The sequence below is a fragment of the Miniopterus schreibersii genome (genome assembly GCF_964146895.1).
Source record: "Miniopterus schreibersii genome assembly, chromosome: 3".
Classification (NCBI taxonomy): Eukaryota; Metazoa; Chordata; class Mammalia; order Chiroptera; family Miniopteridae; genus Miniopterus; species Miniopterus schreibersii.
This window is the reverse complement of record NC_138103.1, coordinates 8,171,075-8,196,305: the sequence shown is the minus strand read 5'-3', so window position 1 is coordinate 8,196,305 and position 25,231 is coordinate 8,171,075. Positions and strand designations below refer to the sequence as shown.

The following is a 25,231-nucleotide window of genomic DNA, read 5'->3' as shown; positions in this document are numbered from 1 at the left end:
ATTACAGTGGTAAGAATTATGGGTCTAATGTTATGTAATACTTGGATTCCATAATAAATAGGTACATGGACAGGACAGACAGAGGTAGATAAAAGGTATAGCCTTCGCTATTTGCAGACCTTGGTGCTGATTAGAGGTGTGATGGCATCCATGGTAGTGGAGATGAGTGTGACAAACTGCTGCGTGTTCTGCCGATGAGCTTCACTGCAATACTGGGCTAACCAGTGAGAGTAAGCCTGCAGAGCAGCCAGGGACTGGGCATGCCTGCACAAAGGAGAGAAGATACAATTTTTTGTTGTTGTTGTTTATTTTTGTTTAAAATATTACAGATGTCCCCTTTTCTCCCCAATGACCCATTCCACCCCGTCCCATCCCCCTCCCCAGTCCCACTCCACACCATTGTCTGTGTCCTTGAGTTGTGCATATATGCATATAAATTCTTGGGTTAATCTCTTCCCCTCCAACCACCCGCCCTCCTCCATCCCTCAGAAGATACAATTTTAAAGGTTATGGTCAAGTATATTAGCATTAAATGTTTCCATAGGAGGTAAAAAATCCATCCACTGCATTTACTATTCCAGGATCAGTCCAATAGCATGGAAATCATTTACTTGCTCATGCTGAACCTAAAAATTAAAACTCATCATAAATAGGCCACTACTGCCTGGAACACAAAAGGCAGTTAGTGAATGTCTATCAGATCGTATTCAATCTTTCTGTAACACACGTGAGCACCCCTGGGAGAATGATAAATAAAAAAACTGAACCACAGAACTTAAGTGATAATGTGCTGACTTTGGAAACTAGTAAGGATGTAACCTCCATAGCTGCATACAACCAATAGGTATTAGAGCTTTATAAGTAAGCATGATATGAGATTCTCCAGTTTAAGTTTCCACCACAGTATACGTTATATCTGACTAGGGACAATTCTGGAGGGGCAAAGACTGTTTGGTTTCTACCAATTTTGTACTACATTATACAGGCAACAGAATATATGTCGTAAAAGCTCAGAATTCATCAGAGATAAGTCTTAAGCTAACTGAGGTACTGTCTCAGAGCATACAAACACACCTTGTAATAAACCGAAATGTAATTTCTCCCTTTCAGATAGTAAGTAATGTGGGGGTGACACTTTGACACTATGTAAACATACTGCTCCCCAACACACACCCATGGTTTTGTGGCCCATTGAGGATCCCTGCCTAAATCATTGTTACACTGGTGATGGCAAACATGATTTTCCTAATTCTCTTTCCTTTTCTGTTCATTAGCGGACATTCTTCTATAACGAAGAGCTTCCCCCCATCTTTTTTACATTACTATGGATTCTTACATTCAGTGTTACAGCCCGTTATCATCCTTATTCCTTCTTGATGATCAAGTTATCAAGTCCGGCTGGGAAAAATCCTTTCAAGCTAGTCCCTGTGTCCCTTTCCTATGCTCCAAACATCCACTGAGCACTTCCCGCCTTACTGACTCAGTAAGACTTTCCAGGATCGCCCTGCCCCAAACTGGGAACAGTTCTCCAAGGAGCTCTTGGTTCCTTTTAGTGGAGAACGTACCTTAGAAACCAAGAGCCTGGGTACTAGGGGTAGCACTGCTACTGGGGGTCACTGCTACTAGGACCTTTCAGTGGGCAGCACGAGGACAAAGGCAGACACCACTTTAAAATCAAACTTAGCAGCAACAATTACAGGGCAAATCAACCTCAACTGCTTCCAGGCAATGCTGCAAGAGGAAGAACACCACCACCGATGTAGTAGTCTTGCTAAAAATGTTTAGCCTCAATCGAACTACAGTGGAAAAAAAACTGGGCAAATCCAGATTTCTAAGATTTAAAAAAAAAAAAAAAAAATGTAAGGGCTGAACCTCTGAAAGGTCAATCTCTCTTTCTCTCCCTCCCTCTTTCCTGCAACATGCACAATTGGGAGAAATGTTCTAGATTATAAGAGACAAATTTAATTTGTGATTCATAATTAGTTAGGTTTTAGATCCATCCTGGGACAACTGGGGAAATTTGAGTGTGGAATACATATACATACATATGTGTGTACGTGTGTGCATTCTCTCCTTCTCTCAAAAGCACTAGATAATATTGCTGTATCCATAACAGGTTTTGAGTGCTGATAATGGTATTATGGTTACATAGAGAATGATCTTGTTGTTAGGAGATACATGCCAAAGGACTTACGGGTGAAATGGCATACTGTCTTCAATTTATTTTCAAATAGATCACACACAAAAAATGTATGTGTGTACACAGAGAAAGCACAAGTAACAAGAGCAAATGTGGCAAAACATTTATAATTGATGAGTCTAGCTTAAGAGTATAAGAGTGTTCATTTCATTTTCCCCCTTTGCTAGAGGTCTGAACTTTATCAAAATAAGATGTTGGATAAGAAAAGGTACTAAGTACCTTAAAAGTAAGAAAATACAGGTATTGAGAACTAAAAATTCATAATGACCAGGCAGTTATTTTGTATTTAGAATCTGTTGACCCCTTTATTTAAGTTCTGAGTACCAAAAGTAAGGAGGAAGGAGATCAGGGTCTGCCTTTAGAGTCTAAGAATTTGAGCCAACCTATCAAATTTACAGAGCTCCTTAAGGCTGAAGGGAGAGGCTCTACAACTTCCTGAAACTGTTTGCAAGGTACTGTGTTTATGAAATTAGCATCTTTCTCAGGAGAAGCTTCACAGCTTTCTTTAAATTCTCAAAAATGAAAGCAATATTTTAAAAATGTAAACCACCATAGTAAAAAAGATTCTCTATCATTTATCTAATTTGCAGCTCAAGAATGTTCTAGAACAGGGGTCAGCAAACTTTTTCTGTAAAATCCAGTAGAAGTATTTTAGGCTTTGCAGGCTGTATACCCTGTTCACAACTATTCAACTCTGCCACTATAGTGAAGCAGCAGCCACAGACAACGTAAATAGATGGGTATGGCTATCTGCCAATAAAACTTTATTTACAAAAGTTGGCAGTAGGCAGGACTTGGCGTGAGCCATCATTTGCCAGCCCCTGCTCTAGTCTACAGCAAGCCTTCCGGGGCAGTGTGATCCCCCGGGATATGGCCCATCTCTTGTCCCCATTCCTCTATCCCAATGATTTTCAACCAGTGTGCCAAGAATTTTTAAAACATGCAATACCTGACTATTTTAGTCAGGGGCACTGACCTCTTTTCTCTTAGACTGTGAAATTAAAAAAATGACAACAGCCAACACAATAGCCATCTGGTGTGAATGTATCAAAAGTATACTTGTTTTCGCCCTGGTCGTGTGGCTCAGTAGTTAAGAGCGTGGGCCCGAGCACCAAAGGGTCTCTGGTTCAATTCTCAGTCAAGGGCATGTACCTGGGTTGCAGGTTCAATCCTGGGCCCCAGTTGGGGCTCGGGCAGGAGGCCATCAATCGATGTGTCTCTCTCACATTGATGTTTCTCTTTCTCTCTCTCTCTCTCCTTCCCTCCCCCCCTCATTCCCTTCCACTCTCTCTAAAAATCAATGGGGGGAATAATATCCTCAGGTGAGGATAACAGAACAAAATAAAAAAGCTATACCTATTTTTTTTGTCAGATTGGCAAAATTTTAGTCATTTTAGTAATTAGTTTATGTGTGCCATGAGATGAAAAAGGTTGAAAATTGCTGCTCTATCACTTCTGTATGTCACTTTCCTAATGGCTTTCCACTGTCTGTAAAGTTTCTCAAAGTGTGGTCCTTGGATGTCCTGCTTCAAAATCACCCGAGGTTTGTGTCTAACGGGCAGACACCCGAGCCTATACCGTCTCCTGTCATCAGTCTCCAAAGGAATGTGTTCCCCAAGGAACCCTTCTGCACACTACAGTCTCAGCCACTGTTCTACAGGATAAGACTCATGGCATTCAAGGGCTTTCCACTTTAGTCCCAACATACCTATCAGCCTCATCTTCTACCACACCAACTGCTCGCCATCTCCCGACTGTGTGACTCCCCAACACTGTCTCGCCTTGTGCTGCTCTTTCCTCCTGAAATGCCTACTTCAAATCCTCTACTCCCAGCGCATCTGCCTGATGAAGTCCACTTACTCCACCAGCCCCTGCCCCCATGTATACAATTAAACCACCTCTCTTCCTAGGTTTGGAGGTGGTGAGTTTTACACTTCTTCAAGGCAGCCACTACTGTTCCTTTTCTTTTATAAAATGACTTGGGGCTGGAGGACAAGGTCTTTCCTGAGAACACACAAATATATAACTCTGTACTTACACATCAATGAGATCAGGTTTCAATACTGATGGCACAGCAGTTTCAATGTTGTACAGTTTTATCTGAGATCCATACAGAGTGACTTTGACCAACCTGTTGGCAAAGAAGCAGGTAAGAAAAATCATTCAGCTCATGGGCTAAATTACGACAAGACAGACAGGCACCAACAAAGGTCTCAAGAATAGAGACCAGAACTTCACTCTTATCCCAAAGATATAATCTGAGATGTGCACAAAGATTTATATACAAAGATACTAAGTAAACCATTACATACAGTATCAAAAAGTTTTGAAAATAATATAAATATCCAACACAGGAAATATACTATGATATAATATACTACATACAATAAAAATGATTAAATGGAAATTTTTGTTATGTATATTTTACCACAATAATTTTTTTTTAAAGTAAATGTTTCAAGAGGATAGATATATAATAAAGAAAACGTGGCACTGTAGAATTTAAATGATGGGTATATGGGTCTTCCCTGTATAATTTTCAACTTTTCTGAATATTTGAAAATGTTCATGATAAAATTCTAGGGTGGGAGGGCAAGAGTTTCTAGAATTAAATTGAGGTATTTTAAATTTCAAGCACAATTATTTCAGGAGCAAACTGCTGAACCCACTGTTGCCCAAGGGCTCGCTGTATAAAACAAGCATTAACTACAATAACTAACAGCTAGCTCTACTGGGAAGTAGAAATGTCTGTCATGAGAGACAGACATTCCTTTATGAGTCAAGTGGAAAACTGGAGACCTGGCTGAGTTCCCTCTGTGGCTGCTCTGTCAGACGAATGAGCTGGACGCCAGGGAAGACAGTACGTGCTTTGCTCCCTCAATCCAATGATGCAGAGGTTCTCAAACTGCACTGGGGTGAAAAACCAACTGGGGAACTTGTTACAAATGTAAACTCCCTGGTCCGACCCCACAGACCAACTATGCAGCTGTGAGGAGGGTCTGGAAACATGCATCTCTGAAAAGCATCCAAGGCTCTGGTGCATGTGGACCATAGTCTGAAAAATGCTCCTCTCTGATGCAGAGAAAAAAATAGGACTTTATTAGAAAACCACAAGCTTGAGCCACAAATTATTCAGGGCTGGGGAGCAGGCAGAAAGGGGCATTTCTAGTCGGTCAAGAAAAGTGAGGGTAAAAGAGCCAAGGGCTCCTAATCTGAAGTCCTGGGAAGGGGGGCGGAGGTGATCACTAGAAATCAAAACGGTTACTACCAGAAAGCAATACACCAATGTGTACCTGGTACCTAATTCTTTAAATTCATACAGTAAGTGCACAATTCACTGGAATTATATACATTATATACATTGACACTGTGCAGCCATCACCACTGTCCACCTCCAGAACTGTTTTTTCATCTTCCCAAACTGAAACTCTTCCCATTAAGTAACTCTTCCTAACCCCTGCCCCTGGCAACCATCATTTCTTTTTTCTGTTTCTATGAATTTTACTACTCTAAATACCTCATATAAGTGGAATCATATAGTATTTTGACTTTACATTCTGTTTTTATATTATAAGGCATTCTTTAATGATGTTCACTAAAAATGGACTTCTAGATGTGTCTTAATATTTCTATGTTTGGCAGGGTTTAAAAAATTTTATTGATTTTTAGAAAGAGGAAGGCGGGGGGGAGAGAGAGAGAGAAACATTGATGTGAGAGAGAAATATCTATCTGTTGCCTCCAGCACACGCCCTGACTGGGGATCAAACCCACAACCTGGGAATGTCCCCTGACCTGGAATTGAACCCACCACCTTTTGGTGTACGGTCCAATGCTCCAACCAAGCCACATTGTCCAGGGCTGTTCAGCAGTTTTATTATTAGGTTTGATTTATGTAACCTATAAGTTGAAACACTGCTAATCACACTGGCGATTAAGATCATAACAGAGCCTTCTCTCACACTTTATTTTAAACTGAAGACAAAAGAGCTAAGTATCTTTAGTACTGAGTCTACAAACCTAATCAGTATAGAAAACTATATATGTAAGGACCTATAAAATAATGATTCAGGATCTATGACCAATCATCTCACTGTGAAGCTGAGATGACCAATATCATTCACATATATACATATATATGTTTTGTTTTGTTTTTCGCTCAAGTATAAATTTTAAAACTATGTATTTCAGACAGAACGAAAGAAATGTTCTATCCATGCTAACCATCACTGGAAATGGGCCTAACGCAAGAAGTAGAAAGAGGATTCCAGAAGCAGAAGCTCTGTGGTTTGGAAAGCACACAGTTTTTAGACTCAGGAAATTGGTTTAAGTCCATATGCTCCCTCTCATGAACTGTGTGACCTGAAGCAAGACACTCACCATCCCTGGGACACAGTTTACTCACAAATAAAGTGACAATATCGGTCCCTCCAAGTATAGAATGAAATAATATGTGCAAAAACACTTTTGAAAATGTCCTACTACTGCATGCTGCTATATTAATCTGGCTTTTAAAGATTTATTTAAAATTCTTAGTTATCTCTGCTTTAAGCTAAGAATAACAGTATTGAAGAAAATCTGGTACACAGGAAACTAGGCTTAGAGCTTGCTTTCCCCTCAGGATATTACCAATGATAAGGCTACTGGGCTAGTGAATGCCCCAGGTATCCTGACTTTGGGCTGGACCCACAACTACCCAGTTTTTATCTAATCAGCTCACAGGTTACCTGAGCCACCTATCACTTAGTTTTAAGGGTATGACTTTGTTTTGTTCTGTTAATCCTCACCCTAGTATATTTTTCCATTGATTTTTTTAGAGAAAGTGAAAGGGAGGCAGGGAGGCAGGGAGGCAGGGAGGCAGGGAGGCAGGGAGGCAGGGAGGCAGGGAGGCAGGGAGGCAGGGAGGCAGGGAGGCAGGGAGGCAGGGAGGCAGGGAGGCAGGGAGGGAGGGAAAAACATCGATGTGAGAGAGACACATCAATTGTGTCTCGCCCCGACCCAGGATCGAACCTGCAACCCAGGTATGTGCCCTTGATGGGAAATTTAACCTTCAACCCTTTGGTGCTCAGGCCAATGCTCTAACCACTGCTCACGGACCAGGACTAAGGGTATGACTTTAAGTGTAGGAGTTGGTGATTGGGGAGGAGGGGGAGGGGAAAGGGGAGGGAGGAAGGGGGAGGAGGGGGAAGAGGAGGGGGAGGAGGAGGACTAGGTGGTATAAAATGGTCCTCAACAAATACAGCTATAAACCCTACGAAGGGCCCAAGGGGAAGAAGTAATGGAAGGAGCTTGGTGGTGGAAAGGTTGTGAAGCACCTCTCAAATCAGGCTTGGAGGCCGCCCAGGTTTAATTCCTTAGGATCCTAATAGGACTAGAAAAACCAGTCCTACAGCAACAGGACTGAAGTTCTGCCATCTGGCTGCCTACCTGGATAGTGTCCACTGCCTGCCTTTTCTTAATTAACAGGGTTTTCCTAAACCTCTCTATCCTATGAGGAAAGACATGAAGATTGACCTCATCTGGCTTCTTCAGAGGCTAATCCTGTCTTCATATCTATTACAAGATCTTCAATAAAATAACAGATTATATTTATTGTCTGCCACATACTAGGCCCTGTGCTAAGTGCCTTATCTCATTCAATTCCCCAGTAAACCGAAAGACACTGTCCAGTCCATTTTACAGATGAGGAACTGAAGTTCAGAGAGGTCCAGTAATCGCTCCACGTTCACCTTACATGTGCAGAGCCTCAGTTTAGCCAGGGCCGGAGCAGGCACTGGCTGGCCATGTGCAGCCCCTCACACAAGGTACAACTGAGCTCTGGAGAGGGAATGGCTCCACGATGTAGTGCCGGCCTACCTCTCCACGACTGTGAGGGCATCGCTGAAGCGCGCAGCAAACACGTCTCCAATGAAGTACTCAGCTAACCGGCCCACAGCCTGCAGCAGGGAGCTCAGGTCCCTTAGGGAACAGTGCAATCGCCGGCAGTCGTTCTCTGCTGTGATGTTCAACCTGTGTCCTAGAACAAAACACCCCGCAGTTTTTCAGGAAGAACATGCTTTGGTTACCACGACAGACAACAGCTCACCCAGGCAATCCACATTCAGCAAAACCAATCCTTGAAGCACAGTCACCCACAGGCTGCTTCCCGGGACCGAGCAGGGAAACCGGGCACAGTCTCTACCTAAACCAGAGCCACATGCACTCCAGAGCCAGCGAGAGGGACAGACAGCAGAGGAAGAGGAACAGACACCCGGGGAGGGGAGTCAGGGTGCTAACAAGAACCACGCAGCTATGTGCCTCATCCTGACTCTGTGGAGGATTGATGCCACCAATTTTACATACAAGAAAACATCCCCAGGGAGGTCTGGCAACTTGCCCAATATGAGTCATATTTCGGGGGCAGAGCGGGTGTCCTAAGCTCACTCTAAGCAACTGCAAGCCTGCCTGCCTTCGAGAATGGCCCTGTGAGACAGCGCCATCTCCGTGGCTGGGAGGGAGGCCGCATCCCTGCTCAAGGACAGGAGGCACTCAGCACCGCACCCAGGTGGCGGTAGGAACACAACAGGGAATACAGAGCACAGGCAGGGTTCAGAATGCAGATCCCCTGCCACTCGCTGGCTCTGTGCCTCAGTGAGCCCTTCCAAGACTCAGTTTCCTCATCTTTAAAATGGGAAAAAATGCTGCAATCTAACTAAGTAAACTATAAACCATCACTCAATGTTTGTAATAATTATAAAAAACAAAGAGCTAGTGATTTTCCAAGCCCTGAAACTTATTCTTCAACAAAATTTCTTCAAACTAAGGGAGGAGAACGCAAAGGGGAAGGACAAAAACATCCTCAAATCAGCAACCTCCTTGCCCCTCGGGCTCCTACCCACAAAGGTCCACAGAAGAAAGAACCGTCAGGCCTGAGGTAGGCCTGAGGAGAGCGCTCAGAGTCTGAGAAAGTGCCAGGGAGGGGCAGGAACAGTCTGATCACCACCCACAGGGCACCTGCAATCCCTAGACCCAGCTCAGGCCTGCTCCCTCCGCTGCCACTTCAGGTTTCTACTCAGCTGCGAGGCAAGAGCCTCAAAGTGATTATCACCAGCCCTCCTCCCACGGCACCCCACAAATGTGTTCCCCATCTAGGCACACAGCTCCCCTGAGACAAGGTATCAAACCCTTCTGGGGCGCTCTCCAGCTGAAGGGGGAGGGCCTGAATTCCCAATGTCAACTCCAGGTGTCTCATGACCTCACCTCCTCCGAGACCCACTGATAATCCCCCAGACACCTGGTGTCTCTGCCTGCTCTGCCTCTGCCCCGCCCTGCTCGTATAAACCCTCCATACTCTCAAGCGTACTCTCTCCAGGGAGGCCTTCCCTGGCCCCTCCACAGAGAGAACAAGCTTCCCTCCTTCCTGCATTCCTCCAGGGCACCTCAGAGCAGATGGAGGTAGCTAATGGTTCACAAGTATTCTCACTGACTATCCAGTCCTTCAGGGTGAGGGCCACGCCCAGTGCCACACCCAAGGTCACAGGGTGCCTGACACAGCACAAGTGGCCACAAATGTATAAATGAGTTCAATACAACCGAACAGAGAGCAAACTAGACAGAGCAGGAGAGGGAGTCTCAGGAGCTTCATTTCTTCACGCTGCCCTTGGGAACAGTCACTGTAGTACTCAAAGGGGACTACGAGTCAGCAGCGCCTGTGGAAAGGAACCAGCAAGGCTGACACCTATGAAGAAAGTGGTGGATGAAGTAGCAAGTGTGACACCCTGAACTCTACCCGGACTTCCAAGTGCCCAGGCTGCGCAGAGCCTTTGACGGCCCCCAGAGGAGGACAGGATCCTGGAAAAGAGGACGCTGTGGACGGGGCACTGTTACAGTGGGTCACACCCAAGGAGCAGAACAAAAGAAAGAAGCAGCTCAAGGAAGGATCTTACAAGGAGAGAGCAGTGATCTTACAAGGAGAGAAGGCTGGCTCTCACTAGCCCCGATCGCCTGCTCCCCCTTCCACTACTCCCCACAGAGCAGAACACAGGATGGTCAGGCCGCAGGCAGCCCTGGGAGGCCATCAGGTGGGCATCCAGAAGAGTGAGCCAGTCAAAGCAAGAGGAGGACCGTCCTACGCCCCCAGCCAGATGAGCCCACAGAACACACAAGGCCCAGAGATCTTTCTGGTCATATGGGGTCATGGAGGAGGGAACATGGACCTTCTCATCTCCCGGTTAGGAGCACAGTGATGCTCCTGAATGTCCAGATTTTCAGGGTTCCGGAGAGGCAACCGACTACCAGGGTAAACTTCTAAATCCTGCTGTTCCTTTGCACACAAACCAAGCCTCAGGGCTTTGTGGGAAATAAGCCCTGATGAAAGGCACACCCCGGAACTGGCCATGGCTTACAGGCCCCAACAGAGAGGCCAGCTCAACGTTCAAAAAGCCCCGTGGGCAGGTTCTGAATTAGCACAGCAGCCCTATTCCCCGTGTGCACCCATCCCCATCTTCCACTCCATCTCCCAACTAAGCTCAGCTTGACTGCTAGTTTTCAACTTGTTTGCTATACTTAATGCTTAGAACTAGGTACCCTTAGGTATACCTAAGAACTAGGTTTGTAAATATTTTAAGCATGTAGGGGAACATTCTGTGTTTCTCTTTTAAAAACCAAATCAACCACCACCCTAAATGAAGTTTCCATTTGAGTACAGTCCCTAATAGAGTCATGAGGCAGCTGCAGGCCTTGCCCTCTTCCCCTCTGCCCCTGATGCATGGCCTTCCCCCAGCACTGCCCTTCCCACCCGCCCTTCAGCCTCTTCCTGGACACCTCAATGGAATGCTAAAGAGCCCAATGCCTCTTGAGGGAGACTTCTATCTCGGAACAGCTTGGTAAAAAACACAGGGGAAATCTCCTTATTACTCCTTGCCCACCCGTGGAGGGTAGAACACAAAACAAGCCTAAGCCTGGACTTCCATGGGTAAGTCCACATGACAGTCTTGGAGAAATGTGAAGACAGGGTAACATTCCTGCAAATCTCCTCTGGACTGAAGCAGACCCCTGGGGGTCCCTTCCATTACCCAGGCCACCTTCCTTCTGAGAATCCTTGCCATCCTGGTCATTCCCCTCTAAACTTACCCTAACTTGTCCAAAAAGGAGCAATACCTACAAAGGAAAACCACCTCGAAGAACTGCTGCGTGTGTGTCTTATTAAACTATTGGTTTGAACCATGAAATTGCTGGCATTTGACCACTTCTGACCTGACAAAACTGCAGTTATCTATAATTTAACTTAATACATATGTGCCATCTAAGGTGTGTATTAATCAAAATTGCAGCTGGTTCTTTCCTGCTCTGCCTGCAAGGCAGACACACATACCTGGACACTAATCCAAGTCCCCGTGGCCCTCCAGCCTAGGACTCTCATACCACCACCACCACCACTGCCACTACCACATGGAGCAAGGCACCATCTCAACTAGAGGAGGCAGGCCAGAGTTCCCACTGTGAAAAGCTGTTTAGATCCACCCACATTTTCTCCTATTTGGCTAAGGTCAGATTTCTCCCCAACAGCACAGATATCTGCAAAGTGGAAATTTTAGAAGAGAATACTGCCACATACAGGTTTTAGAGAGAGAAGACGTCACAGCCACACTGAAGTCCTGTCTTCCACAAACCAAGTCCCCCTGAAGCTGTCCAGATGCGCTCTAAGCCACATCCAAAGAACAGCTTCCTGGCAAATCACTGCCCTGGGTAAAAACCTAGTAATATTATGTGTAATTCAGTCCTCTCTGTTTGAGGGGACTGGGGAGGTAGAGGTGTGAAAATCAGGATTTGCAGTATTCCGCCCCAAGAGAATAAAAAGTCATAAATGAACCCCAGCAGAACAAGGAATGGAAGTCCAGAAATCTTATATATTCTAGATGAGGCAATCTCTTAGGCAGGAAAGTCTGCATGGCTAAACAGAAAAGCTAGTGGTTACTTAGAGAAGAAACACTGCCCTGATGAGGGAAGATCTCACTGAGCAGTGGCAGAGCCAAATACATACAAAATGGATATGTGAGGGCCATGTAAGGACACAAATGCAGTACAAGGGGCACAACTCCAAAGAGAGGATTTCTCAAACCACCAGTGGCAGGAAAGACAGACAACAAGGGGAGAGCACTGAGGGATGAGAGAGCACCATGGATTTTACTGAGGAAGTGGAAGCAGGAAGACCAGCGGCAGTAGAGTAAATATGAGACTCGCATCCATACAGGCTCCAGAGGAGACCCTAGAACGAAGAGCTGGCTAGATAAATGCAAATGAAAGAAGTGGGCCATACCCATCCAAGAAAGGATACCATGGTTTCTGTTACAAGGCAATAAAGCTGACTAATACAGCATGGAGGTTATTTGAGGGGTGAATGGCCATGGGAACCAGGGACAGAATGTACTCAAGAGTTCCACTTTTTAATAGCCTTTGCATTGGAAACTTGGCGTTTGAGCCACCTAGGAATGGGGGAATGCTTCACTGTGGATAAGAAGTATTTCTCTGGCCTGAGAGGTTTTGCCATTAGATTACACACTAAGGATCAAGCTAGGAATGAGATTTATAAATGACCTGGAAGAGCCAAGCACACTGTGAAATTGCCAGTAAATGGACTTCAACGAGAGCAAGTATATGGTATTTTACTTAGAGAAAAATAAATCTGATTATCCTCAGATAAGCAGCTCTAAGTTATCAGCTATGTCTCAGAAAATGGATTTAAGAATCACTGCAAATTTTCAACTGAAGACAAACTCAACATAATGTAAAAAAGTCAGTTACAACACTAAAAAGGGAACTTAGGGATCAGTCTTTCTTTTGGCAGGGGAGGGGGGATATATGCTCCATTTTTTTATTTTTAAGATCAAGAATAATGTCTTCAGGATACTAAGTACATTCCAGTAGAGACAACCAGGGCACAGTTTTCCCAAGAATGGATTCTGGAAACATCTGTAGCATTTGTACAGAGTCAAATGATTTTCATTAATATTGACAGCCTATTTTACAGGCATGTTTACTTTGAAAAGTGGTCTTTTTAAAGTTCTGTTAAGCTTTTCTTATCCTATCTACAAAACCAGGGCCTACACTTGGGACATGCCAAGTCCCATCAACCTCCTGGGGCCCAGTGATTTGGAAGCTAATACAGACATGGAAACAAGCTGTCACAGGCCACCAAGAAGGGCAGTCTCAGAAAGAGGCTCCCATGGAGGCTGTGCCATGAATAACAAGCTTGTCCAGAAGCTGGGCTGCACTGTGGGCAGCTCTGTGCCGGGCTCAAACAATAGAGTTACACAACACAGGGGCTGCAGGCCAGGGCCAGGAACGACTCCTATAAGGAAAACACTGTAAAATGACTAGAGAAGGTGGGGGCGGAGGGCACAGGTGTGTTTGCAAGCACAGTATTAAGTGTCTGCTGTCTTCAGCTGACATAATGAACATCAGATTTTAGTTAATTTGACTTTTTATCATTCCCCATTATACCACCTTGGGATTAGCACTGACAAGCTAGGTGGTTTTGGGTAACTTAACATCTCTGAACATTGATTTCTTCCTTAGTAAAACAGGGATAACTAGTATGAGAGAAGTAAATAAGATAAGCAAATAATAGAGTGCCTGGTATATAATGAGTGTTCTACAAACGGAGATTATTATTATTATGACTAATAAAATAACAAAAAAATGCTAACCCTAACTCTCAAGCATGTAAACCTGTAAATGGCAGGCCAGAGCCTTTCCAACGAGCTACGGCCAGAGCCACCTGCATGCCACTTACAACAGGAAAGCTTAGTATTTGCTCGCTATGGGCATGCTCCACCAGGAGTCTGCCTGCTTGGAGTTGCTCCTAGTCCTACTGGATTCTAAAACCAAAGAACACATCACAGCAAAGTCCAAGGTCATTTTCCCCCAGCATACCTGCTGGTTTTAAAGACATTCTAAATGTGAGGGTTTTCAAAAAGCCCGACCCTTTTGCTCCAAATTCTCTCCCCTCTCTCACTGCGACACCTTTCAGGAAGATACTGTCACACCTCACCCTTTACCTCCCCACGCACCTCCGCACTACGATTTATTTCCGTTTACAAGTGGGGGACACAAAGCTGCGGGGAAGTGGCAATGGAGAAACTGTGTTCTGACAGCAAAGAAGGCAGTAATTCAGTATCAGTCCATTTTTAAATATTGGTTAAATTAGAAAAACAAAACCAGTTTACCTGACCCTGAAGTAACTATAAACTGCTGTAACCCCAGATAAACGTCTAAATTGTCCTGAAGAACTGGGAACTGAAAACAAAGAAACAACGATTAAAAAAAACCAAAAACATAAATATGACTTTTAATAGCATTTTACCATGAAAACAGGACAGCACCTATGGGAGGAGGGGTGGGATAAAAACTTTTCTCTGGGAACCTTAACGTGCCCCTAAGAAGAGGTGGCTCCCCTCACCCCTAACAATTTCTACAACTGAAATCACCATCAGTTTGATACTTTTTAAAAGCAAAGCAGTGGACGCTGGGTATGATTATTATGTTCCTAAAAGAGGACATCAAGCCCCCAAAGGATCTGATCCTTTTAGAGTTCTGAGCCTGGCCTGTCTCCCTTCAAATGCAAAGTAAACCTTACCCTTAAGATAAATACAGATATGCCTTCATTAAAGTGCATGGCAAAGTGAAAAGACAGGCCACATTATTTGGAAGTCACTTTCCTTTACTCATTTAGCAGACAGGACCTTCATAACCAGAGCTGTATCTTTTCTCTCTAAACTGCTAATTCATCATTAAGATAAAGATGAAACTTTAATGTGACAGATCCCTAAGAATGGCAGGTGACAAAATGGCACGCTCCATAGGAAAACACAGGGTACAGCAGGGTTGTGCAATGCAAAGCTGACCCTAATAAATTATCTTGCCTTTGAAGAAGTGACAGGCTTAATGAAATTTTCTCAGAAAACAAATACCACTCAGTCCTATGACTAAAGAAATCAGTCCTATGACTAAAGATTCTAGCTCATAAATATAGGCAGAGAGTGCCAGCAATTTCCCAAGAGTAAGCTTTACAATGGTTCACTGTGGAGCAATGTAATTCATACAAATAAACCTTCTACAGTGGTACCTCAGTTTTCTAATGTAATCCATTCCGAAGACTGAGTTCTGAAACGTTCAAAAACCGAGGGATCCATAGCCAACAACTAGGCCTCAGGATCTTGCCCTCAGCCGAAGCCGTGTGGCATGTTCGATTTCCGAGGTATGTTTGAAAAGTGAAGCATTGACTTACGGGTTTGCAGCCTTTGTAAACCGAAATGTTCGTCAATGGAGACGTTTGAAAACCAAGGTACCACTGTATTTGGCCTGGCCACTTTAGAGCCACTGCTGAAAGCATTAGTAAAGTTCATATTATAGACAGGAGTTTAGGAAACAAAAACAGGGCTTCCAAAAGTTGATCTAAAATGTTTTGGGGAAATATTAACATTTGATCAATTTGAGGGTCGGCTCTAGTAACTACTACTACTCTCTGTTGAGAAAACAGTCTATAATACCACTAAGCAAAAAAGCCTGACTGCTCATACTGTGTGTTCAGGGAAATCATCAGGCTCTTTATCCCCTCCAAACGGTGAGTTACCAGCGTCGAGAAGGCGTGTGTGGGAAGGAGCTCCATCACTTTGGCCACCACCTCCAAGCTCTGGCGTAAGTACCGCTGCCACTCTGTCTGCTGCTGCAGGGGAAACAGAAGGGTCAGCTCTCCTGACAGGCAGGGTCTTGTCATTTTCCCTGCTATCTGTCCTTGGCCTCAAGTCCACTCTTAGACATAACATTTTGAAGAAATGGCAAATGATGGAGCCAGGTTATTTGGTACTTTAAAAAGGCCAAGCTAAAATATATTTTTTAACCCAATAAATTAATATCATTAAAAGCTTTTTCCTAAGAGATGATCCACCTAGAATGACCTACTTTTCCCCCTACCGTCATAGGAGTACAGAGATAAAAAAGCCACTTGTGAAAGAAATGCTCATTCCCCTTTACGCCAGCCCAGCTATAGGACCTGGTCGTCACTCATTCTTTCTGAGACGGTCCGGTACTGTGTTCTGTAAGTATATAGTTATATATACTTACAGTAAGTATATAGTTATATATATATATACTCAGTGCCACTTGAAGTATGGTCTACAGACAGATGGCATGAGCATCTCCTGGGGGCTTGTTAGATATGCAAATGCTGTGGCCCCCACCCCAAACCGCCTGAATCAAAACCTGTTTAACATCTGTGCCAGTGACTGTTCTTCATGCTAAAACAGGAGAAGCACTGGCCTGAGTCATACAGTCAACAAGAAGTGAAGCAGAAGTTTACCAAGCACCCAGTAAGCACCAGGCATGTAACCAGTCCTTCCTCATGTGTTACCCTCATGCAACTGTCAACACAGATATGGCACCCCCTTTTGGGAGATAAGAAAATTAAGGATCGAAGAAATTCAACGCCTGGACCTGTCTCCTTCATGGTCAAGGCTGCAGAGATTCAAATCCAGGCCTTCTGGTTCCAAGTACAGGGCTCTTTCCAACCCAAACATGGCCACCCTCAAGGTCTTGGTTATGCCACAGTCACTGTTATTTTGAATCCATACCAGTGACTTGAAAATTTTGAAGTACATGGTGGTTAAGAAAAAAGAACATTGGAGTTGTGTCCTAAAAACATTTTCCTTATCAATGTGGGGACACCAACATCAACAAATTCAAAAATGATTTTAAGGAATACCAGTTTACAAAATGTACTCAAAAGAAATTCCCTTTCATTCTAGCCTTATCCTTTAAGCATCTCTTTAACTGTTTCCACCAGCTCCCAGCTAGCTTCCATTTGCTGCCCTGAGTGGGGAGTGGAGGTGTGGGTGCAGAGGGGGAAACAGGAGGGATAGAAAGTTCTTACTAAACCACTTCTCACTGTACACATGTACTTACATCCTAGTCCATCTAGGTAAAAATGCCCGTAAACCTTTTTTTACAGTTAATGAGCCCAAAGAGACTGGCAGGGAGTAAATTTCAGATGCACAACTCAAACCCGGAGACCGCTCCGGCTGCAAGGCCCAGCGTCTCCGTGCTCACTGCACCTCGTGACAGCGAGTAACGCCAATCGGGGCGTGCTGCTTACATCGTCATCCAGAGTCTCATCGTCCAACTCCTCCAACTGCGCCTGGTTGTATCGGAACTGGATTCGATTCAACACCTCCGTGAGCAAGAGGACGAGGGCATCTTCGTACCTATGTGGCGGGGAGAAAGTCAACAGCAGGTGAAGGCAGGCTTTTAGCCTAGGATTTCAAAAGGGCTTCCTATGCTGTGAAAGGAATAGTGTCTGTGTGTTGTTACCATATACAAAAGGAGCGTCTACACTAGGCTTAGTGGATGGGCTGGAACGTGTGTATGTGAGAGTGGAACAGTAGCAGGGTCTTTACTTAGCTATGTTTCAGGTACCTTCTTGATGTCCTTCTTTGTCTCTGGTAGCAATTTCTGCCTTCCAAGTCTATTTTGTCAGATAGTACAGCAAACCCAGACCTCTTTGGTTATTGTTTGCATAAAATACCTTTTCTAGCCTTTTTATTTCAACCTGTGTCTTTGAAACGAAAGTGAGTCTCTTGTAGACAACATATAGTTGGACCATGTTTTTTTAATCCATTCTGCCAATTTCTGCTTTTTAACTAGAAGTTAATCCTTTACATTTAATATAATTACTGATAGGAAAGGACTTATGCCATTTTGCTATTTGTTTTCTCTGTCATATCGTTTGTTTCTCAATTCCTCCATTTTGTGTTAAATAGATATTTTCTAGTGCACCACTTTAATTCCCTTGTTACTAACTTTACCATATATATTTTTAAATTTTATTTTATCTTTTCCATCCCCATTTATTGCCTCTATGCCCTCTTCCACCTCCACCCCCCCCTCCACCCCTATAATCACCACACTGATGTCCATGTCCATGAGTTCTCTTTTTCTTTTTTGCTCAATCCCTCCACCACCCCACAGCACCCCAAGCTGTCTGTCTGCTCTCTATCTATGAATCTGTCTCTAGTTTGCTTGGTAGTTCAATTTGTTCATTAAATTCCATATGAGTGGAATCATATGGCACTTGTCTTTCTCTGTGCCATATATTTTCTCAGTGGTTGTCCTGGGGATTACAGGTACAACATATAAATATCAGTTAATTTAGTGATTCAATCCTTTTAACAACTGTGAGAGGTAAGTGGTATTAATGGTATTCTTCTGATGAGAAAACTAGTTGACAGAAGTTAAATAAATTGCCTAAGGTCACAAAGCTAGCTGATTTGAACCCAGGGTTCCCTAACTCAGCATCCCGTGTTCTCTCTACACATAAACCACCAATGGGCTTTGAGCCTGCTCCACCCGCTCCCCCAAACCTACTCTTTTTTTTCTCTTTAAATCCTCACCCAAGGATATGTTCTTCATTGATTCTTTTTTTTAAAAAATATCTTTATTGATTTCAGAGAGAGGAAAAGAGAGGGAGAGAGAGAAACAGAAACATCAATGATGAGAGAGTCATCATTAATCAGCTGCCTCCTGCATGCCCCGACCAGGAATCGAGCCTCAATCTCCTAGGATCCTAGGCTGACGCTCAATCCCTGAGCCACACCCGGTAGGGCCATTGATTTTTTTAGTGGGAGAGAAGAAGGGGGCGAGAGAAAAACATGGATCAGCTGCTCCTGCACGCGCCCTGACTGGAGATTGAACCCACAACCCAGGTATGTGCCCTGACCGAGAATCAAACCCACAACCGTTTTGGTGTATGGGACAGCGCTCCAACCCACTGAGCAACCTGGCCAGGGCTCCCCCAAACCTACTCTTTAGTAAATTTTAAGAACACTTATAACCTAAATGAAGAAATGGAAAGCGCCTGGGGAAACCCTCACACGTTGATCCATGTCTAAGGATAACTTCTCACAGAAAGATTTGGAGCCTGAGGCTTAGATATTACTCGTATGTGATAAGAACTTACCTCAGAAGACATCAAGTTATACGCAACAGTTGCTAACACAAGGGCCAGACATCAAGTTATACGCAACAGTTGCTAACACAAGGGCCAACAAACCACTAATTTTCAAGAACAAATCATATTGCCTAAGTGCTTCCCTGTCCTGAAATGTTTCTCAGACGAATCAGGGATCGCTCCCACTAATAAAGCAAACCATCATGCTGGTCATTCAGCTCTCAGTGCCAACCTACTCTCCAGGCTGTGTTATACTGGAGTTGAGACTAGGCAAAGCACACTTCTCGGCCCACTGGGCTGTCTGCCAACAGGGTGCAGGAGGAAGACAAGAAGGCAGAGGAGGGGTGAAGAGACTCCAATCTTCCTATGGGCTTGCTGTACCAGCAGTGTTGCCCCAACAACGGTCACCTGGTAGTAATAATTGTTCCAGTTTCAGCTTCCACACTCCCAGAACCAGCCTCACCATGCACTCTCAGAAGTGCCAGCAGCAGCCAGACTATTCCATCTCCTCAAAAGATTGAGTCCCCCCTCCCTGGGGCCCTCCTGGAGCTCCTGTGGCAGGGGGTGGTTCTTTGTCCTCAGAGATGTGACCTCTAGCTGCCTGGGCCCATCCATCCCTCTGATGTTCTAGATTTCATAACCCCAACCTCTTTCCTTTGGTACCCCTCAACCTAGGGGTGGAGCTGCTTCCTATACTTATCATCTGTTATCTCAGGGTTCCCCTTTTGCTTTTCAAGTCCTCTAAAACCAGTTTAATCAATTTCCTACACTGAATTCTTAAAATAATTGTCATTTCTGATTTCCTGACAGGACCCTAATAAACCACCTAGTCTATGCAGGTGAGTGCTAGAACAAGATAGCCAAAGCTGAACGGTATCCAATGCCAAGATCAAATACAGTCCACCTAGTCTAAGAGTTACAACCCATGTGATGAGTCTCTGTAGAGTGTGAATCTAAAGATTATTTTTAAATCCTCCTGAACTGTCACATTTCAGTGTTTAGTGGGCACAAGAGTTCGTTTCTTCACTAGAGGCAGAAAGGTTGCCCACTCTTGCCCCCAACAATCAGTCCCTCGGTGTCTGTAAATGACTTCACAACCTCGATTAGACTGGCAACTAAGCATCGCCCAGAAAAGAACACTGGCAGGGAAATCACCAATAAAACAGGCAACATCTGTGGGAAAAATTGTCAAGAGAATCAAAATCCCAGCTACAACAATCAGACAAGAAGGAAAAATCAAAGACATCCAAATTGAAAAGGAGGAAGTAAAACCGTCAAACAAAATCAATGGCATTTTTATACACCAATAATGAACTCTCAGAAAGAGAAACTAAAAAGAAATCTCACTTACCATTGCAACAAAAAATAAAATACCTGGGAATAAACTTAACCAAGGAGGTAAATGACCTGTACTCAGAAAACTACAGGACACTGAAAAAAGAAATAGAGGAAGATACAAACAAATGGAAGAATATACCATGTTCATAGATTGGAAGAATTAACATCATTAAAATGTCCATACTGCCCTAGCCAGTTTGGCTCTGTGGTTAGAGCTTCCAGCCGTGGGATGAAGGGTCCCGGGTTCGATTCTGACAAAGGGTACGTACCTCGGTTGCAGGTTCAATCCCCAGGCCCGGTCCCTGTCGGGGTGAGTGTGGGAAGCAACCAATTGATATCTGTCTCTCTCACATCGATGTTTCTCTCTCTCCCTTCCACTCTCTCTGAAAAAGCAATGGAAAAATATCCTCGGGTGAGTATTAAAAAAAAAAATGTCCATACTGCCCAAAGCAGCCTATAGTTCAACACAATTCCATTAAAATACCAACAGCATATTTCACAGATGTAGAACAAATATTCCAAAAATTTGTATGGAACCAAAAGAGACCCCAAATAGCCTCAGCAATCTTGAGAAAGAAGAAAAAAGTTGGATGCACCACAATACCAGATATCAAACTATACTATACTATACAAACTATACTACAAAGCCATTGTAATCAAAACAGCCTGTACTGGCACAAAAACAGGCACATAGATCAACAGAACAGAACAGAAACCCCAGAAATCAACCCACATCATTATGGTAAATTAATATTTGACAAAGGAGGCAAGAGCATACACTAGAGTTATGCTCTAGTGTATTGAAGATAGTCTCTTCAATAAATGGTGTTGAAATTGAACAGATACATGCAAAAAAATGAAATTACACCACCAACTTATGCCACACACAAGAATAAACTCCAAATGGATAGAAGAGTTCAATTTAAATGTTAGTCATGAAACCATAAAAATCCTAGAAGAAAACATAGGCAGCAAAATCTCAGACATCTCACATATCAGAATTTTCACCGATACATCTCCTAAGGCAAGAGAAACAAAGAAAAAAATAAACAAATGGGATTACATCAAACTAAAAAGTTTCTGCACAGCAAAAGAAACCAGCATCAAAATGAAAAGGGAGCCCACTGTATAGAAGAACATATTTGCCAATGACACATAGAGTAAGGGGTTAATTTCCAAAATTATAAAGAACTCATACAGCTCAACAAAAGGAAGACAAATAACCCAATTAAAAAATGGGCACAGGACCTGAACAGGCACTTCTCCACAGAGGACATACAGATGGCCAAGAGACATATGAAAAAATGCTCAACATCACTAATTATGAGATGCAAATTAAAACTTCAATGAGGTATCACCTCTCACCTGCCAGAATGGCTACCATCAATAAATCAACCAAAAACAAGTACTGGCGAGGATGTGGGGAAAAGGGAACCCTAGTACACTGCTGGTGGGAATGCAGATTGATGCAGCCACTATGGAAAACAGTATGGAATTTACTGAAAAAATTAAAAATGAAACTCCTCAATGATCCCACTTCTAGAAATATATCCTAAGAAGCCCAAAACACCAATCAGAAAGAATATATGTACCCCTATGTTCATAGCAGCATTATTTACAATAGTTAAGATCTGGAAACAGCCTAATGTCCATTCAGGAGATGAGTAGATAAAAAAACTTTGGTATATTTACACCATGGAATACTTTGCAGCTGTAAAAGAAAAGATCTCTTACTCTTTGTGACAGCATGGAGGGACCTGGAGAGTAATATGTTGAGTGAAATAAGCCAGTCAGAGAAAGACAAATATCACATGATTGCACTTATATGTGGAACCTAATGAACAAAATAAACTGATAAACAAAATAGGTTCAGGGGCATGGATGCATGGAACAGAATAACAGATTTGGGGGGGTTGGGGGATGGGAAGAGATTAACCAAAGAACTCACATACATATATGCATAACCCATGGACACAGACAATAGTGTGGTGAAGGTCTGGGATGGGACAGGGGCTGGGAGGAGGGGGTACAGGGAGGATGGGGGACACCTGTAATACTGTGGATAATAAAATTTAATTTTTTTAAAAAAAAGGAATCAAAATCCCACTTCAATAGACTTCAGAGAAAGGTAAGATCAAACACTTAAGCCTGGAGCTTATGTCTGCCATTTGCTCAGGACATAAATTCTTAAAGTTATAGAAGTTTCATGCTATAATTTGCTCTGATAAACCAAAACATTTTCACAATTTTGCTAGGAAAGAAAATCCACTTCAGATGAGAGGACAGATAAAACCTCTCATCTGTAAATTGTCTTATTGAACTAAAATGGAATTTAAAGACTTTGAAGATATTTAAAGACTAAAAAAGTAATAAAAGTTTAGTGGAGTCTTAAGGGTAGAGCCTTAATCCAACAGGACTAGTGCCCTTATATGACGAGGAAGTGATAAGAGAGCACATGTATGCTCCCTCTGTGTCCCCATGCAAGCACGCAAGAAAGGCCATGTGAGGACTAAGAGAGAAGGCAGCATCTGCAAGCCAGGAACAGAGTCCTCATCAGAAACTGCATCTGCCAGCATGTTGATCTGTGACTTCTAGTCTCTAGAACTGTGAGAAAATAAATCTCTGCTGTTTAAGCCACCCAGCCGATGGTATTTTGTTATGGCAGACCTAGCTGATTAATACAGAAGGTAAATAATAAGAAACCTGGAACTTCAAGAATGAAGGAAAAGCAAGAGAATTGGCAAATGTGTGGGTAAATATAACAGACTATTTCTCTCCTGTTAAGATCTTTAAAATATGAATGATGAATGAAAGCAAAAAACTGAACATTACCTGATGAGGTTTTCAATGTACATAGATGTTAAACATATGACAACCTCTATACAAAGAAGGGAGAGTAAAAGATCGATATGGTGCTAAGGTTTCTACATTACAGTAGAAGTGATAAAATGTTAGTGCAAAGTATATATATCGTAATACCAGAGCAACCACTAAAAAAAAACCTCATATGAGATATAGTCAAACACTCAATAGATACACTGAAAAGGAAAACTAAATTGGCGTGCAACTAACAGTCTCAAACGAAGCAAAAATTGATGGAACTGGAGAGACAGACAAATCCACAATCACGCCTGGAGAGCTCACCTCTCTCAGTAACTGAAAGAATGAGCAGAATACGATCCGCCGACCTGACCTGACTGACATTTATAAAACACTTCGCCCAATGATGGGAATACACACTCTTTCCAAGTGCACAATGAACAATCACCAAGACTAGGTCATAAACAAACCCTAACAAATGGGAATCACACAAACTGTGTTTACAGCTCAATATATACACTAGAAAGCAAGACATATGGAAAATCTCCAAATATTTGGAAATTAAACAGAGGAGTTCTCAAGAGAAATTTGAAAGTACACTAAACAGCCCTAGCCGGTGTGGTTCAATGGTTGAAGCATCGTGCTGTGTACCAAAGGGTCACAGGTTCAATTCCTGGTTAGGGCACATACCCAGATTGCGGGTTTGATCCCCAGTTGGGGCGTGTGCATGAGGCAACTGGTCAATGTTTCTCACATCAATCTTCCAGCCCCCTCTTCTCTCTCTAGAATCAACAAAAAGCATACCCTCAGGAAGGGATTGAAAAAAATTTTTTTTAATACCCTGATAGGTGACGCTCAGTGCTTAGAGCATCAGCCCATGCACCGAAGGGTCACAGATTCCATTCCTGGTCAAGCGCACATACCTGGATTGGAGGTTTGATCCCTGGCCCCCTGGCCCCAGCTGAGGTGGGTGCAGAGGCAATTGATCGATGTCTCTCTCGCACAGATGTTTCTCTCTCTCTCCCTCCCTCCCTCTCACTGGCTGTCCCTCTTCCCTCCTTCCCCTCCCTCCTACTCTCTCTGAAAAGCAATGGAAAAAAATATCCTCGGTTGAGGATCATATAAAAAAAAAAAAAATAGATATAAATTTTAAAATATACTAAACAATGAAAAGGAAAACATACTAAAAATTGTTTTAATATATCTATTAATTTCAGAAAGAAGAAGGGAAAGGGAGAGAGAGGTAGAAACATCAATGATGAGAGTCACTGATCAGCCACCTCCTCCACACCCCCCAGTGGAGATCGAGCCCCGCAACCCAGGCATGTGCTCTGACGGGGAATTGAACCATGATCTCCTGGATCCTAGGTTGATGCTCAACCACTGAGCCACGCCCAGCCAGCCCATGCTAAAATTTGATGGATTAAGTTAAAGCACTGATCAGAGGGAAATTTGTAGCATTAAATGTTTCAGTACATAATAGAGATAAACCTACAGACCTGTATGTCTCACACCACAGGTGATTCCAAAAGCATCCCAACTTCTGAGAGTTAAATAAAATTCTACATGTTAAGGCAGCTCAGTAAGTATATAAAGAATGAAAGAACAAATGAACAAATAAATAAACACGTAGGCAATAAACAGAGAAAACTCCAAGTCGGATAACTACAAAGGACTGAGGCATAATCCTGCATAGCTTTTTCAACTCTATAATGAAATAACTATGACCACAGTCACTTGCTCTCTGGGGAAGTCAAAGGCATGAATTTCTCTTAGCAGGAGCTAGAAAGCTATAGGAGCCTGGATTTAAATCTAGTTATCACCTTTTATTAATTGTATCAAAATGTCCTGTGTCATAATGGCATTTCCTCTTTATTAAGCAGAAACCCACTCAG

General features: G+C 43.3%; 1 protein-coding gene across 2 annotated transcripts in view; it reads right to left on the bottom strand.

Moving 5' to 3' along the window:
- XPO6 (exportin 6) overlaps positions 1-25,231 on the bottom strand; it is a 112,676-nt gene that overhangs the window by 20,162 nt on the left and 67,283 nt on the right. For both annotated transcript variants that reach the window (XM_081132718.1, XM_081132717.1), the window contains exons 10-15: positions 17,328-17,436; positions 15,810-15,902; positions 14,404-14,473; positions 8,054-8,213; positions 4,239-4,331; positions 120-264 (exon numbers count right to left, since the gene is read on the bottom strand). In XM_081132718.1, the coding sequence (XP_080988844.1) occupies positions 120-264; positions 4,239-4,331; positions 8,054-8,213; positions 14,404-14,473; positions 15,810-15,902; positions 17,328-17,436 (670 nt within the window). The remainder of the gene's footprint in view (positions 1-119; positions 265-4,238; positions 4,332-8,053; positions 8,214-14,403; positions 14,474-15,809; positions 15,903-17,327; positions 17,437-25,231) is intronic.